General features: G+C 49.7%; 3 protein-coding genes across 5 annotated transcripts in view; 2 read left to right on the plus strand and 1 right to left on the minus strand.

Annotated features, from left to right (window-relative positions):
* Positions 1-208, plus strand: part of ndufa2 (NADH:ubiquinone oxidoreductase subunit A2) — a 2,140-nt gene extending 1,932 nt beyond the window's left edge. Inside the window, exon 3 of the mRNA XM_028421810.1 lies at positions 20-208. Within this exon, the coding sequence (XP_028277611.1) occupies positions 20-111 (92 nt within the window). The 3' untranslated portion in view covers positions 112-208. The remainder of the gene's footprint in view (positions 1-19) is intronic.
* Positions 209-609: 401 nt separating this feature from the next.
* ik (IK cytokine) lies at positions 610-5,278 on the plus strand. The gene is made up of 20 exons (XM_028421809.1): positions 610-780; positions 1,099-1,165; positions 1,273-1,365; positions 1,448-1,507; positions 1,614-1,781; positions 1,948-2,062; positions 2,533-2,603; positions 2,685-2,731; positions 2,815-2,978; positions 3,128-3,236; positions 3,310-3,349; positions 3,418-3,613; positions 3,693-3,711; positions 3,798-3,882; positions 3,972-4,055; positions 4,469-4,526; positions 4,610-4,698; positions 4,779-4,887; positions 4,961-4,995; positions 5,084-5,278. The coding sequence occupies exons 1-20, from the start codon at positions 771-773 to the stop codon at positions 5,109-5,111; spliced, it is 1,647 nt and encodes a 548-aa protein (XP_028277610.1). The 5' UTR covers positions 610-770; the 3' UTR covers positions 5,112-5,278.
* A 1,238-nt stretch (positions 5,279-6,516) lies between these two features.
* Positions 6,517-14,505, minus strand: LOC114446224 (dachshund homolog 2-like). Of its 3 annotated transcripts, none has more exons than XM_028421720.1 (10): positions 13,308-14,505; positions 11,734-11,840; positions 9,521-9,640; positions 9,335-9,445; positions 9,111-9,256; positions 8,571-8,700; positions 7,916-8,073; positions 7,345-7,492; positions 7,054-7,226; positions 6,517-6,988 (listed from the first exon to the last, which is right to left on the minus strand). In XM_028421720.1, exons 1-9 carry the CDS (start codon positions 13,979-13,981, stop codon positions 7,057-7,059), a joined length of 1,764 nt encoding a protein of 587 aa, XP_028277521.1. In that variant the 5' UTR covers positions 13,982-14,505; the 3' UTR covers positions 6,517-6,988; positions 7,054-7,056. The 3 variants fall into 3 exon arrangements, with proteins under 3 accessions (XP_028277521.1, XP_028277522.1, XP_028277520.1); XM_028421721.1 differs by having other exon boundaries at positions 9,335-9,442; positions 9,521-9,643; XM_028421719.1 differs by having other exon boundaries at positions 9,521-9,643.

A 14,505-nucleotide genomic window follows, 5' to 3' on the forward strand; every position in this document is an offset into this window, starting at 1 on the left:
CTATTTTTTGATCTGTCAGATTTTGGTAAAGAGAGCAGCGTGGTGGTGGAGAACATGTCAGCTGATCAGGTGGCCAAAGCTCTCCAGACTCTGGTTCAGTCCAAACCCTGACACCCCCAGCCTCCTGAAGTGGTTCAGTCCAGGACTCAGCTGAGTCCTGTTTGTTTCTGTACATGTGTTGATATAAATAAAGTCTGTTGTGAATGTGGCTCTGCTTCCTGTCATGTGATTTAACTGTGTCCTGAAGCTGGCTTTATGTGGAAATAATTTGGAATGATGAATGAAACTAATCAGAATCTGTAGAATGAATGTAAATGCTGGCCCTGCAGCAGAACCTCCAGCTGGTCCTGGAGAACCTTCAGTAGTGACTCTCCTGACCTGAAGGGGGCAGTGATGCCCTGCAGGGAGTCTGACAGTACTGCAGCTTCCACTGAAAAGGTTTAAAGTTTTCCTATAACTTCTGCTCAGAGTCCGTTACCATGGTAACTGATACAACACACCAACGAACTGTGCGCAGAGTTCTAAGGGTTAACACATGGAAACTTCCTGCGGCTCTTTCTGGTGCCTGTTGTTTGTTGACGCCTCCGGCGGGGGGCGCTGTCAGTTTCCGAGTTGTGACTGAAGCGGAAGTGACGTTAGGTTTCGTTAGCTAGCGGCTATCGTCCTGCCGAGCAGCCGCGACGGTAATACACCGGGATACCGAGCTGTAGGTTCTTCGCCGACGGTCGGACTCGCTTCACCGCACAGAGGGAAGCCAACACACCGCTGCGATGCCCGAAAGTAGGTCTGAGCCCCGGGAGTCCGGTACCCGGAGCTTTATTGGCAGGCTAATAGCCTCTTTCATAAACAGCTAGCATCACCGTTAGCAGCTATTCTTCCATTCCGGCTGAAATAGACGGGGTTCAGCAGTTTCCTGTTTAGTTTGGTTTCAGTGAAATGTGCTCTGTCGCTGTGAACAGCTGCTGTGGTCTGAGGTCCTGTGAGCACAAAGTATCAGGCTGCAGCCAGCCCGTAGCAATACACCATGTTTTTACGAGGCGCGTTAGTGTAGCGCCCCCTGCTGTCTGTCTGCTCACTCACAAACTGCCTTTTCTGCAGCTGAGAGCTACTCCAACCCTCTGGCCCCTGAGGGCCATGAAGTGGACGACCACAGAGCCGCTGCTCAGTGAGCTGACACACACACACACGCACGCTGTTGCACTCTGTGGCTGGGTTCTTGTTTACCTGTGTGTGTGTTGGTGTGCGTCTGTGTGTGTGTGTGTCCGTCTTTAGGTCCAAACTGACCAACGATGACTTCAGGAAGCTGCTGATGACACCACGGGCAACACCCTCCTCAGCGCCGCCCTCCAAGTCCAGACATCATGAGTGAGTGACAAGAGAACAATGACACATGTTTTTCCCGCTGCTGTCACATCAGTAGTTTTATTATTATGCCTTTATTTCCCAGAATGCCGAGGGACTACAATGAGGATGAGGATCCTGCTGCGAGGAGGAGGAAGAAGAAAAGGTAAGAGGTCCTCACACTGAGTGCATTTATTACTTTTAGGGGATCTGAGATGTCAGGACGTGGTCAAATGTCCGTTATTTAAAGTTCAATTTTTTTTTTGTTGCAGCTATTATGCTAAGCTACGCCAGCAGGAGATGGAGCGGGAGAGAGAGCTGGCTGAGAAGTACAGAGACCGAGCAAGAGAGCGCCGCGATGGTGTCAACAAGGACTACGAAGAAACAGAGCTGATCAGCACCACAGCGAACTACAGAGCTGTAGGACCCACTGCTGAAGCGTGAGTAAGGCTAATGCTAACAGAACAGAACAGGTCCAGCTAAACAAAGTGCTGTATCATGAGTACTGCTAATGCTAGTGTACGGTGCCACTGAGGCGTTCTGTTTGGGCACATGTGGACAGTGTGGTGCAGCCTTCTGATGGTGCTCTGCTGCTGGTGTTTTCAGGGATAAGTCTGCAGCAGAGAAACGGCGTCAGCTGATCCAGGAGTCCAAGTTCTTGGGAGGTGACATGGAGCACACTCACTTGGTGAAAGGTCTGGACTTTGCTCTGCTACAAAAGGTCAGTATAACCATCAGACCGAAGCCCGGTCCACACTCCACGAGAACAGAGACATTCGTTTGTGTCTCCGAGTCCTTTCAGCCCAGACCTGAATACTTCAGGAGAAGCGTGTGTGCAGAAGTCCCACCGCAGCGCACACACACACACAGGCACACACACACAGGTTTTGAACACGTTTTGCTGCTGAACAACGGCAGAAACAGCAGTTTATGTGAACATGTTGGAAGAGGAGGAAGAAGATGTTGCTACTATCCAGGATTTCATGAGAAGTTCTGCCCAGACGATGTGTCGAGAAGCTGTGAGAGCTGTGAACAAGCGCTCTGAGAACAAAGTGACGTCATTTTCTTCTTGGAACGCTGAGAGAAGAATTTCTTTGTTCTCGTGGAGTATGGAACAGCAGGGGGGGGGGGGGCTGCAGACTGCTTACATGTGTCTGTGTGTGTGTGTGTCTGTGTGTGTGTGTGTCACAGGTGAGGGCTGAAATCACCAGCAAAGAGAAGGAAGAAGAAGACATGATGGAGAAAGTTCAGAAAGAGACCAAGTATGAGTTCTTGTTGTAGCTCTCTGCTGATCAGTGCTTCTTGATATGAAGTGTATGACTGTGTGACCTTTGAACTCAAAGGAAGGACCTGGAGCCGGAGGAAAAGATCGAGTTTAAGACTCGTCTCGGTGAGTCCTGATCACACCTGCTCAGAGGGACGTTTATTGATAACTGGCAGGAGACATTCTGATCAATCCCTCCTCCTCCTCAGGGAGGAACATCTATCGTGTGGTGTTCCGGTCGGGTGTGCAGGAGAGGAACGAGCTCTTCCTGCCTGGCCGCATGGCGTATGTGGTCGACCTCGATGACGAGTTCACCGACACGGACATCCCGACAACTCTGATCCGCAGTAAAGCCGACTGTCCCAGTATGGAGGTATGTCCTCTCCCCCCATGTCCTCTGTCCCCCCCATGTCCTCTGTCCCCCCCATGTCCTCTGTCCCCCCATGTCCTCTGTCCCCCCATGGATGGACCAACAGAACAACACGGCATGTCACTGACGTCATATTTTTTTCTGTCTCTTAGGCTCAGACAACTCTGACCACTAATGACATAGTGATCTCCAAGCTGACTCAGATCCTGTCTTACTTGAGACAGGGCACACGACACAAAAAAATCAAGAAGAAGGATAAAGGTGATTTATTGTCCTGGCTTTGTCCAGCAGAATTAACCAGAGACACACTCAGCGGTGTGTTCATGTGTTGCAGGTAAACTGGATGATAAGAGGGCTCCTGAGGCTGATCTGAGGTCAGTTCACATCATACATGTGTCTCAGAGACGGGAACTGTCTCTGTGTAACCCTGTCTGTCTTTCAGCATCTTTGATGACATCGGGGATTACGTCCCATCTACGGCTTCGTCCTCCAAACCACCCAAAGAGAAGGACAGACACCGAGAACGTGAACGAGAACGAGACAGAGAACGAGACAGAGACCGAGACCGAGACAGGGAGGAGGACAGCAAAAGCAGGAGACACAGCTACTTTGAGAAACCACAAGTAGATGAACACCAGGTCAGGGGGGGGACGGGTGGAGACAGTGTTGCTGCTGCTGCTACTGTCTGATTCTAACTGTGTGTGTCTGTCTGTGCAGGTGGTGGAGGTGGACACAGGTAAATTTCACTTTAAACTTCATTGACGGATGTGATGGAGGAAGCCAGTCGTGATCAATACTGAACTAATGGATAACATCTGACAGGTCCTGAGTCGGTCAGGGAGCAGATCAAGATGATCAATGAGAAGTTTGCAGGAGCAGCAGGCAGCCAATGGCAGGGCCAGGAGCCATATCCTTCTTTACTATTGGGCAGTTGAAGGAGGGGGTGTGGCCTGTGTAGTATATATGTGCAGCATGTGTCCTTAACCAAGTGTGTACTGGATCTCACAGGCGAGACGGAAAAGAACAACTGGGAGATTTCTTTGGAGGATCGAACTCCTATGCAGAGTGTTACCCTGCCACGTAAGACACACACACACACACACACACACACACACACAGTGTTACCCTGCCACGTAAGACACACACACACACACACACACACAGTGTTACCCTGCCACGTAAGACACACACACACACACACACACACACACACAGTGTTACCCTGCCACGTAAGACACACACACACACTCACACTCACACACACACACACACAGTGTTACCCTGCCACGTAAGACACACACACACACACACACACAGTGTTACCCTGCCACGTAAGACACACACACACACACACACACACAGTGTTACCCTGCCACGTAAGACACACATACACACACACACACACACAGTGTTACCCTGCCACGTAAGACACACATACACACACAGTGTTACCCTGCTCTGTGTCAGTCCTGTGTGTGTGTGTGTGTGTGCAGGATGGATGACCTGGCTGTGGACAGTGATGAAGAGGTGGACTACAGTAAGATGGACCAGGTAACGATGCGTCTCCCTCACTCTGGACTGGTAGGTGTGCATCGATCCCTCGGCGTTGCCTGAAGGCGTGCTTTGTGTTTCAGGGGAATAAGAAGGGTCCACTGGGTCGCTGGGACTTCGACACTCAGGAGGAGTACTCGGACTACATGAACAACAAGGAGGCCCTGCCAAAGTACGTGTGTTCGTTTCCCCTCAGCTCTGACTGACAGGCATCAGATGGAGTGTGTGTAGTGACAGAGGTTTGTCCTGCAGGGCGGCCTTCCAGTACGGCATCAAGATGTCAGAGGGCAGGAAAACTCGCCGCTTCAAAGAGACCAATGAGAAGGCGGAACTGGACCGACAGTGGAAGAAGATCAGCGCGGTGAGACAGACACACAGTGTGTGAGGTGTGACGGCTCTAAGGACGACACACTGACTCTTTCCATCTGTTTCAGATCATTGAGAAGAGGAAGAAGATGGAGGCTGACGGGTGACTGCTTCCTGTTTCTACTTTCAGTTCAGCCAATCAGAAGACAGCAGGCTGTTACTGACTAATCAAAGTGTTTTTATTTTTCCAGGGTGGACGCAAAGAGACCAAAGTACTGAAGCCCCGCCCCCTCGCTGGACCTGTATTAATCAGTTATAGTTTGTAATAGTGTGTGTTGTAGTGACTGTTAGTTTGGAGCTGTGGCATGTAAACTCTGTATGATCAGTCTTATTGATCAGTCTTATTGATCAGTCTTATTGCAAATAAAACCGTCAGAGCTGTTTGATGTTAGGATCTGAGCTCCTTTGTAATGAACCTATCAGTAACCCTGAGGATTGTGAGACGCTGTGTTTGCACTAATTAGTGTTTGTTGATAAGAGCTGAGGTCATTAAGCAGCAGCTCATTAACAGATCCCCGTGTTCACATCTGGACAACTGCACTCATTAGTTCGTAAATTTACATCCAGTCCAGGGTTAATCACTGTGTGTCTGTGTGTGTGTGTGCCTGTGTTTGTGTGTGTGTGTATGTTTGTCTCTGTGTGTGTGTGTGTGTGTGTTGACACACACTGTGTCTGTGTGTGTGTTGACACACACTGTGTCTGTGTGTGTGTGTGCCTGTGTTTGTGTGTGTGTGTATGTTTGTCTCTGTGTGTGTGTGTTGACACACACTGTGTCTGTGTGTGTGTGTGCCTGTGTTTGTGTGTGTGTGTATGTTTGTCTCTGTGTGTGTGTGTTGACACACACTGTGTCTGTGTGTGTGTCTCTGTGTGTTTGTGTGTCTGTCTGTGTGTGTGTGTCTGTTGACGGACAGCTGGACTGATGAATATGGATGTGTAGAGCAGACTGAAGCGAGGCGTCTGGACTTGTGGAGTTGAAGACGTTTCGCTGCTTGGACGAGCAGCGAAACGTCTTCAACTCCACAAGTCCAGGCGCCTCGCTTCAGTCTCTACGTACGATGACCTGGATGACTGAGAATCTTCATCAACAAATATGGATGTTAGTGCTTCTGCTAATGAGCCTCGGAGCTCCGCCCACCTGCAGCTCCAGCAGGAAGTTGAAGTTTTTGTTGCCCTGACATCAAAGCGAGTTTGTTTTTGTTTGTGTCTTTATTGTGATGTTTTTATTTGTTGAACAAAATTCAAACGAGTTTATTTTGAACAGCTACACTTTAATCTGACAGCATGACGCTCCTCGTTACAACAGGACGCTGCTAATGACGGGACGTGAGGACACACAGGACTGTGTGTGTGTTTATATGTGTGTTTGTGTGTATTCATGTGTGTGTGTGTGTTTGTGTGTATTCATGTGTGTGTGTGTGTGTTTGTGTGTATTCATGTGTGTGTGTTTATATGTGTGTGTGTGTGTGTTTGTGTGTATTCATGTGTGTGTGTTTATATGTGTTTGTGTGTATTCATGTGTGTGTGTGTGTTTGTGTGTATTCATGTGTGTGTGTGTGTTTGTGTGTATTCATGTGTGTGTGTTTATATGTGTGTGTGTGTGTGTGTTTGTGTGTATTCATGTGTGTGTGTTTATATGTGTGTGTGTGTGTTTGTGTGTATTCATGTGTGTGTGTTTATATGTGTGTGTGTGTGTTTGTGTGTATTCATGTGTGTGTGTGTGTTTGTGTGTATTCATGTCACGCCACAGTGAGAACTCAGTCACTCTGATCTTTATTAATAATCGATACCTGACCACAGTCACACATCAGAAACCGTTCCATGGGAGTTTGAGCCTGTTGTTCTTAGACTGGTCTTACTCATCCTCTGCTCCTCCACTTCCACGCACACAAAGACAAATGTCTTCAGTGTGAGGACGGTGTGACGGGTCAGTCCTGCAGAACCAGCTGGTCCAATCAGAGTGTCTGTGATAAATGAGTCTTTTCAGCTGTTTGATTCAGTTCCACACGTCCTGTCCTCTCAGCGTTTTGTTCATGGTTGGTTTGCTGCTTGTCCGGGAGCGGCAGAAATGTGCTGCCGTCTGTCCTCAGTCCTCACACCTGGAACCACAGGACACGCTGTTAGCAGCAGACTGATGGGTCAGACCACAGCTACACGGTCTTACCTGTCAGGGAGGCGGACTGTGTGAGCGTCCGCCTGCTGTCTCCGCCTGCTGTCTCCACCTGCTGTCTCCGCCTGCTGTCTCTGCCTGCTGTCTCCGCCTGGACTCAAAGTCTAGCGCCTCCTGCAGCCTTCTCTTTGCCTTCTTTTCCTTCTTCAGCCGCCGGTGGATCGACGCTGACGAGGACACAAAACATGTTTCATTTCCAGATCAACATCATTGGGAGCGACACGTCCATCTTTAGTCCTCTGCTCCGTCACCCTTATGACTCCTCCCCCTCTGACCCACCCCCACCTCTGGTCTGCAGCTCGGAGCTCAGCTGTCTCTGCAGGGTCTGCCGGGCGCCTCTCTCTCTGTCCAGCTCGAGTTTTAACTCTTTCCTCTCCAGCTGGTTCTGTTTGTTGTGAGAGCGAGCGCTCTCCACCGCCACCTTCAGGAGACCCTGAGAAACACACCATACAGCGAACTCCTTGTGAAAGCCTTGTCGGACATTTCAGACTCCACCCCCCTCATTTTCTCTCGCTGTTAATGACGTCATTGATCTCTGCCGGCTAATCAATCTGTTCTCAGCAGTTATCATTTGTTACAGCCCAATAAATGATCAAACAGGAACAAACACAGCCGGTCACGCTACGTTCTTTAAACCATCATTATGTTTATAAGACAGGTGACCTGTGCAATGCATGATGGGACATATCGCTAAAAGTAGTGACCATGGGATGGACACTCCTTCTCATGATGCATTGTGGGATACATTGAGGGCCCTATAAGGGGTCTGTCATTTCTCACTAAGAATTCAGACAGCTCTACAACATGGAGGAGGCTCTGTGTATGTAGTGACCAGGGAGGGACTGCAGACAGCTACCTGGATGTTGCTGAGCAGCGTCTCCATGGACGACAGTCCTTCAGCCAATAGAAGTGGAGGAAAAGCACTGTTTATGTGGTTGATTGACAGCGACTGAGAGGTGAGAGCCAGCTTCTCATAGGTTGGTTTGAAGATGGGGAGGGGCCACAGGCAGCCACCTGCTGGTAGAAATGGAGAGAAGTAACTACAGTGTGTTTACTTTACACACACACGCACACACAGACACACACTGTGTCTTTAGTGTTTTCTGGACCAACGATCTCTCCATCTGTGGATGGAGAGAACACATGCATCACCTGCTGTGTGTGTCTGTGTGTGTGTGTGCGTGGGCTGACCCCGCTCTGCTGTGTGTGTCTGTGTGTGTGTGTGTGTGTGTCTATGTGTGTGTGTGTGTGTGTGTGTGCTGACCCCGCTCTGCTGTGTGTGTCTATGTGTGTGTGTGTGTGTGTGTGTGTGTGTGTGTGTGCTGACCCCGCTCTGCTGTGTGTGTCTATGTGTGTGTGTGTGTGTCTATGTGTGTGTGTGTGTCTATGTGTGTCTGTGTGTGTGTGTGTGCTGACCCCGCTCTGCTGTGTGTGTCTATGTGTGTGTGTGTGTGTCTATGTGTGTGTGTGTGTGTCTATGTGTGTGTGTCTATGTGTGTGTGTGTGCTGACCCCGCTCTGCTGTGTGTGCTGGAGGAGGTGTTGATGAGGAAGATGAAGATGCTCTGGAAGGTGATTGGGTTGCTGGTTCCTGGGGGTGGAGCTCATCCTCGCTGGGGGAGGGACTTCCCGTAGGAGACTCCTGAACTCACAGACACTGGGAGCATCATCATTTGCACTTTACTTCTGTATTTTATGTAGCAGTTAGACTAAAGCTGAGGAGGATCGGCAGTGTTGGAACACTTCAGCTCATTTAGAGTGAACTCTGTGCATTAGCAGTGTTTTAAATAGCATTGTTAGCAGTCGCTCTTTTTTAGGTGTGATAGCATGAACAGTGTAAGCCAACGTTGTTAAGATGAGGGGTGTTATCATTAGCACTGCTAGCAGTAGTCTTTTAATCTGGATCGATAGATTGACTTTATTTATTACAGAATATCAGCAAAAATATAGAACCTGTTAAAACTACAGAGAACAGCTGTCACTCGGGTGGCGCCATCTTGGGGCTCCCCTGCTATATTTGGGTATATTAGCTTTAGAACCGCTAGCAGTCACCTCGTTGTGTTCGTTCTGCCCCTGAGACGCAGCGGCCATGTTTGTCAGACCGCTCAGCTGACCCATCGGGTTCACAGCCATGGTAGGAGGCAGACCCACAGAGAGGAGGGGGTGTGGCATGACCATAAAAGGAAGGTCTGACAGACCTGCGGAGGCAGACAAGCAGATGGACAATACTGACAGGATGTGATGCTAAGCTAACAGTGTTTGGTTCTGAGACTCACGGTTGGCCAGTAGTGAGTTGAGGTGCAGCGAACCAGGGGGAGGAGCAAGCGCTGAGGGCGGAGGAGGGAGTATGTGCTGTTTCTGGTCCCACGACCCGTTGCTGCCTCCTGCTGGGAGAGGCAGGAGAGAGAAGTCACAGGAGAACATTTGGTGCTTCAGGTTCAGAGAATAAAACAGAATCGAACCAGCGTCCTCGTCCTCCGACTCCGCTCCGCGCTGACGGTGCAGCTGATGGCTGTGGAGACGCGTCATCATCCTCATCCTCTGCAGCTTCAAAGCCTCGGCCATCGCTGCGGCCGTGAGCCCTGCTGAGATCATGAAGAGAACAAATGTTTTCAGTAAGTAGCAGACCGATCAATGATTAATAACCCCGGCAGCCTGAGAGTCTCCAGCGACCATCGCCGTCTCTCGGCCCTCCCCCTGCAGCTCCTCGGCCCAGTTAATTGGCTCATCTAATTAATCTGATTGGTTGTGTCAAGGGACTGCTGCTAATGAGTGGCCCCGCCCCCTTCCTGCCTGCAGCACGTTAACACAAAAGTTTTGATCCTTTTGTTTTGTGGAACCATTACTGTAGCTTAGCTTAGCACACAAACTGGAAGCAATAGGAAACTGTTTTGTTCACTGCTAGCATGTAGCAGCTAGCATGTAGCAGCTAGCATGTAGCAGCTAGCATGTGCGTAGAGGACTGTTGTGTCTCTGTGAGGACAATATGAGCATAAAGTCACTTTGAAACAAACTGTGATCAAAGACACAGAACCAACAGCACCTCCTGACTGGACTCTGATTGGACAGAACCGACAGCACCTCCTGACTGGACTCTGATTGGACAGAACCGACAGCACCTCCTGACTGGACTCTGATTGGACAGAACCGACAGCACCTGCTGACTGGACTCTGATTGGACAGAACCGACAGCACCTCCTGACTGGACTCTGATTGGACAGAACCGACAGCACCTCCTGACTGGACTCTGATTGGACAGAACCGACAGCACCTCCTGACTGGACTCTGATTGGACAGAACCAACAGCACCTCCTGACTGGACTCTGATTGGACAGAACCGACAGCACCTGCTGACTGGACTCTGATTGGACAGAACCGACAGCACCTGCTGACTGGACTCTGATTGCTCTTTAATTTGGTAATTAATAAAAGTATGTATACATATATGAAAGTAAGCATTGACTTGTATGTGGACAGTGTATGGGCTCACGTGGCTCCTGCAGCTGCAGAGAGAGAGCGTGCAGCGTGCGCGGCGAGGAGTATGTGGATGCAGAGGCCAGTGGAAGAGACATTCAGTTCAGATGTTTGCTTTATTATGTTAGGCACTGTTTGATGGTCCAACCGGAGCATAATGTTTACATTATTCGTCCAGCAGTCATCTTCCCTTTGGAGAGCTGTACGTTTATGTTGACGTTGTTGTATTTGCTTTTCTTTATTTGTAGAGAACCACACACCAAGGTACAGCACTGTCAACAGAGGCAACAGATACATCGACAGCGTCCTGATGGACGCTCCCTGGTGACCACAGTGTTTTGGAAGCTAATCAGAGAAAGCTCTCCCAGCCGGTAAAACAGTAATGTATATCTGTAAGAACACAACATGTTCATTCCAGGAAGCGCTCAGCCGGTCAAAGACTGCAGCAGGAAATGTGACGCTGGGCTGCACCCGGGTGGTTTCATAATAAACACACACAGCAGAAATAAACGTGTCACTTTGATAAATTCATCTGCTCCACGTCTCAGCAGCAGCAGCAGCTTCTCTGAGCAGCCACACGCCACCACTTGGCGACCTTGACGGCGTTTTAATGAAGGGATTCTCCTGTGATGTGTCCGCCGCTGACCTCGGTCAGTCGCGGTGTTTTTAATAAAAGTGTGTGCTTTCATTAAGCTGTCAGGTCTGTCAGCGTGGTGACAGAGGTGAGAGGTCTGGAATGTGCTCCGTCCTCTTTGCGACCAGCACCTCAAAAACAGCACCTGTCCCTTTAAGGCTCCTCTCTGATTGGACGGCTGCTTTCTCTCATTCATTCCTCTGTACCGTGGACTCGGAGACTGGAACGGGTCAGAGCTGAAATATGTGATGCTAACATGAACCCTAGCAACAACCTCAGCAATGTTAGCATGACTGTTAGCATGAGCAGTATTACTCACTACACCTCCTGGTGTTACTGTGCGTGAGCAGGATTTGGCCCTGACTTCAGCCTGCCAGGCAGAAGACATAAACCGTGATCTTCTTAAATCCTGCTCTCGTCTCTTTTCTGTGATTAGAGCTATAATTAGCGCACTTAATTAGCTGGCGTCAAAGTGACTGACAGATTGGAGTCTTACCCGAAGCATGGTGTGTGTGTGTGTGTGTGTGTGATGCTCCTTCATCACATTAACTGATATGTTTTGCTCACCTGTCTGAGACAGCAGGGCGGGACCTAGCAGACTGTGGGGGAGGAGCCTCCTGTCAGTCATGGTGGTCATACCCAGAGTCCTCTTGGGAGGACGACCTGGGCGAGAGCTGAGAGAGACAGACACGTCAGGACACAGCTCACGGACATGTCAGTGTTCCACAGAGACAAAGAGACAAAGACAAAGACTAAACAAAGTTTACACAGAGTTACAAAGTTGACACACACTGACACAGGCACACAGGCACACACAGACACACACTGACACACACAGACACACACACACACTGACACACACACACTGACACACACTGACACACACAGACACACACACACACTGACACAGGCACACACACACTGACACACACACACAGACACACACACACACTGACACAGGCACACAGACACACACACACACAGACACACACACACACTGACACACACACACACACACACACACACACACACACACAGACACAGCCACACACACACACACACTGACACACACACACACACACACACACACACACAGACACAGCCACACACACACACACACACTGACACACACACACACAGACACACACACACACACACACACACACACACTGACACACACACACAGCCACACACACACACACACAGCCACACACACACAGTCCTGGGGTATACATACAGGACAGTATATGATTGACAGGCCTGAGACAAGCTGCCCACACACACAGAAAATTAAATTCCTTAGGACAGTGTGTGTGTGTGTGTGTCAGTGTGTGTGTGTGTGTGAGGCTGTGTGTTGAGGGTTTCCTCACTTAATTAAACACACACACACACTGACCCAGTTCAGTTATACAGTAATACTGTACTGTTAGCAGAGAAGATAATCACACACACACAGTCATCACAGATCTGCTCTGTGACATAACGCATGAAGAATATATAATATATATAATTAACAATATGTTTCTGTGTGTGTGTCAGTGTGTGTCTGTGTGTGTGTGTGTGTGTGTGTGTTTGAGGGAGAGGAGTCTGGAACACACAATAATAAGAGTCAAGAAATGAAAGCTGATTAACACCACCGGCCTGTGCATATTAAAGCATAAACCACAACGCTGTCAGTCCTAATTTAACACTTGTCACACACACACACACAAAGATAATTAGCTGAAACTCATTTACATAATTTGATTGTAAGAAAACATTTAGATGCCTTCAGCAGTAATCTGTACATGTACACACACACACACACACACACAGAAATAAGTGGATGGAATGAAGGGACTGGTCAGACCTGATAAACTGATCAATAGATGAACTGATTGATTGATCTGTGGACAGCTTCAGAATAAATGACTGATGCTGTAAATCTGAACGATAAATACTCAGATCTACCGTCCATTGATCTGTAGTCAGGTTGGTTGTCTGTCAATCAAACTAAAATATTGATGAATGATTTACAGCTGTCTGGGAGATCAATACTCTGCTCATGCAGATTTGTAACTATGAGTATTAAAAAGTTTGATCATTCAGGTCAAATCCTCGAATGTGTGTGTGTGTGTGAGGGGTGGGGGGACCCGGCCCACCTGGCGTTGGCGCAGTCCCGGTACAGCGTCTCGAAGTCGGCCCTGCTGATGAGCTTGCAGCGGTTGACTCCGGGCTGGATGGCTCCGAGCCCGCGCAGGACGCGGACCTGCTCCACGGAGCAGACCACCGGGCTGATGTCCAGCCGCTTCAGCTTGGTGTAGACCGTGTGCAGGCCGCCCACCAGGTGCTTCAGGAACAGCTCGAACACTTGCGGCAGGCAGATGAGCTCCGCGCCGTTCACAGTGAACGACGCCACCTTCACGCCGTGAACTTCCACCATCCTGCATTCTGTGTGCGGAGCCGCGCCGCCGCATGCGCCGCCGCATGCGGCGCCGCCTGCGCTGCCGCTCCTCCTGTTCGCGCTCAACGGGACCCCGCCACTCTGGAAAGCTCCGGAGAGGCGCGCGGAGGTGGCCGGGATGGGAGCACTGTAGGGCAGTTCGGTGAGGAAAAGAGGGTCGATGGGTGGAGAGGGGGTCCGGGTGGAGGCGCCCGCCATGTCGGAACAGAAGTTAGTTTGTGTTTCCTCCACCTCTAAGCCCCTCTCTCTCTCTCTCTCTCTCTCTCTCTCTCTCTCTCTCTCTCGCGGACGGACAGGCCTCTCATTGGCTGAAGGAAGTCGAAGGGGCGGGGCTTCACGGTCTGACAGGTGAGGCTCCATGACGTGTTTCATGTGGTGGTGTTTTAAATAACATCAGTTCTTATTGTGCATTAATGACTGAAAGTGCTGATTTAGATCCAGATACTTCATTGATCCGTTCAGTTCTAAGAACCATAGGCGGATGTCCTGAGTCTGGATGGAGGCTCCAGTCAGGTCCATGTTGACTGACTCCATCTAATCTTTACGAAACACACTGAGCGCTCTGCCTGTGTTGGAACAAAAGAGTCATGTTCCTCAGTGCTGGTGCTTTAACAGTTAAATGGTGTCTGTCACAGGCTGAAGGGGTTAACGGGCTCCTCCATCATTGTAGCAGCACGATGGCTTCTGTAGCTCAGAGCAGTGTTATTGATTATTTATGGTGACTCCAGCTCCACCTGCCAGCTCCACCTGCCAGCCTGCACCGAGCATCATAAACTGACTGGACCGACGCTCCATCCTCAACAGAACAGTCCTGTTCAGGGACCGTTATCAGAGGGTCCGCAGGTTCTGATCAGTGACCTAAGACGTCTGTGTGTGACCAGCTGCAGCTGAAATAA

Source organism: Parambassis ranga, chromosome 14, assembly GCF_900634625.1.
Source record: "Parambassis ranga chromosome 14, fParRan2.1, whole genome shotgun sequence".
NCBI lineage: Eukaryota > Metazoa > Chordata > Actinopteri > Ambassidae > Parambassis > Parambassis ranga.

Coding starts and splice junctions, on each gene's coding strand:
- ik (XM_028421809.1), top strand. Junction 2,063..2,532: donor ACTTTGCTCTGCTACAAAAG/GTCAGTATAACC, acceptor TGTGTGTCACAG/GTGAGGGCTGAAATCACCAG. Junction 2,604..2,684: donor AAAGTTCAGAAAGAGACCAA/GTATGAGTTCTT, acceptor TTGAACTCAAAG/GAAGGACCTGGAGCCGGAGG.
- LOC114446224 (XM_028421719.1), bottom strand. CDS start 13,981: ATGAAACACGTCATGGAGCCTCACCTGTCAGACCGTGAAGCCCCGCCC. Junction 11,841..13,307: donor CGGGACTGCGCCAACGCCAG/GTGGGCCGGGTC, acceptor TGTCTCTCTCAG/CTCTCGCCCAGGTCGTCCTC. Junction 8,074..8,570: donor AGCACACACAGCAGAGCGGG/GTCAGCACACAC, acceptor TTCTACCAGCAG/GTGGCTGCCTGTGGCCCCTC.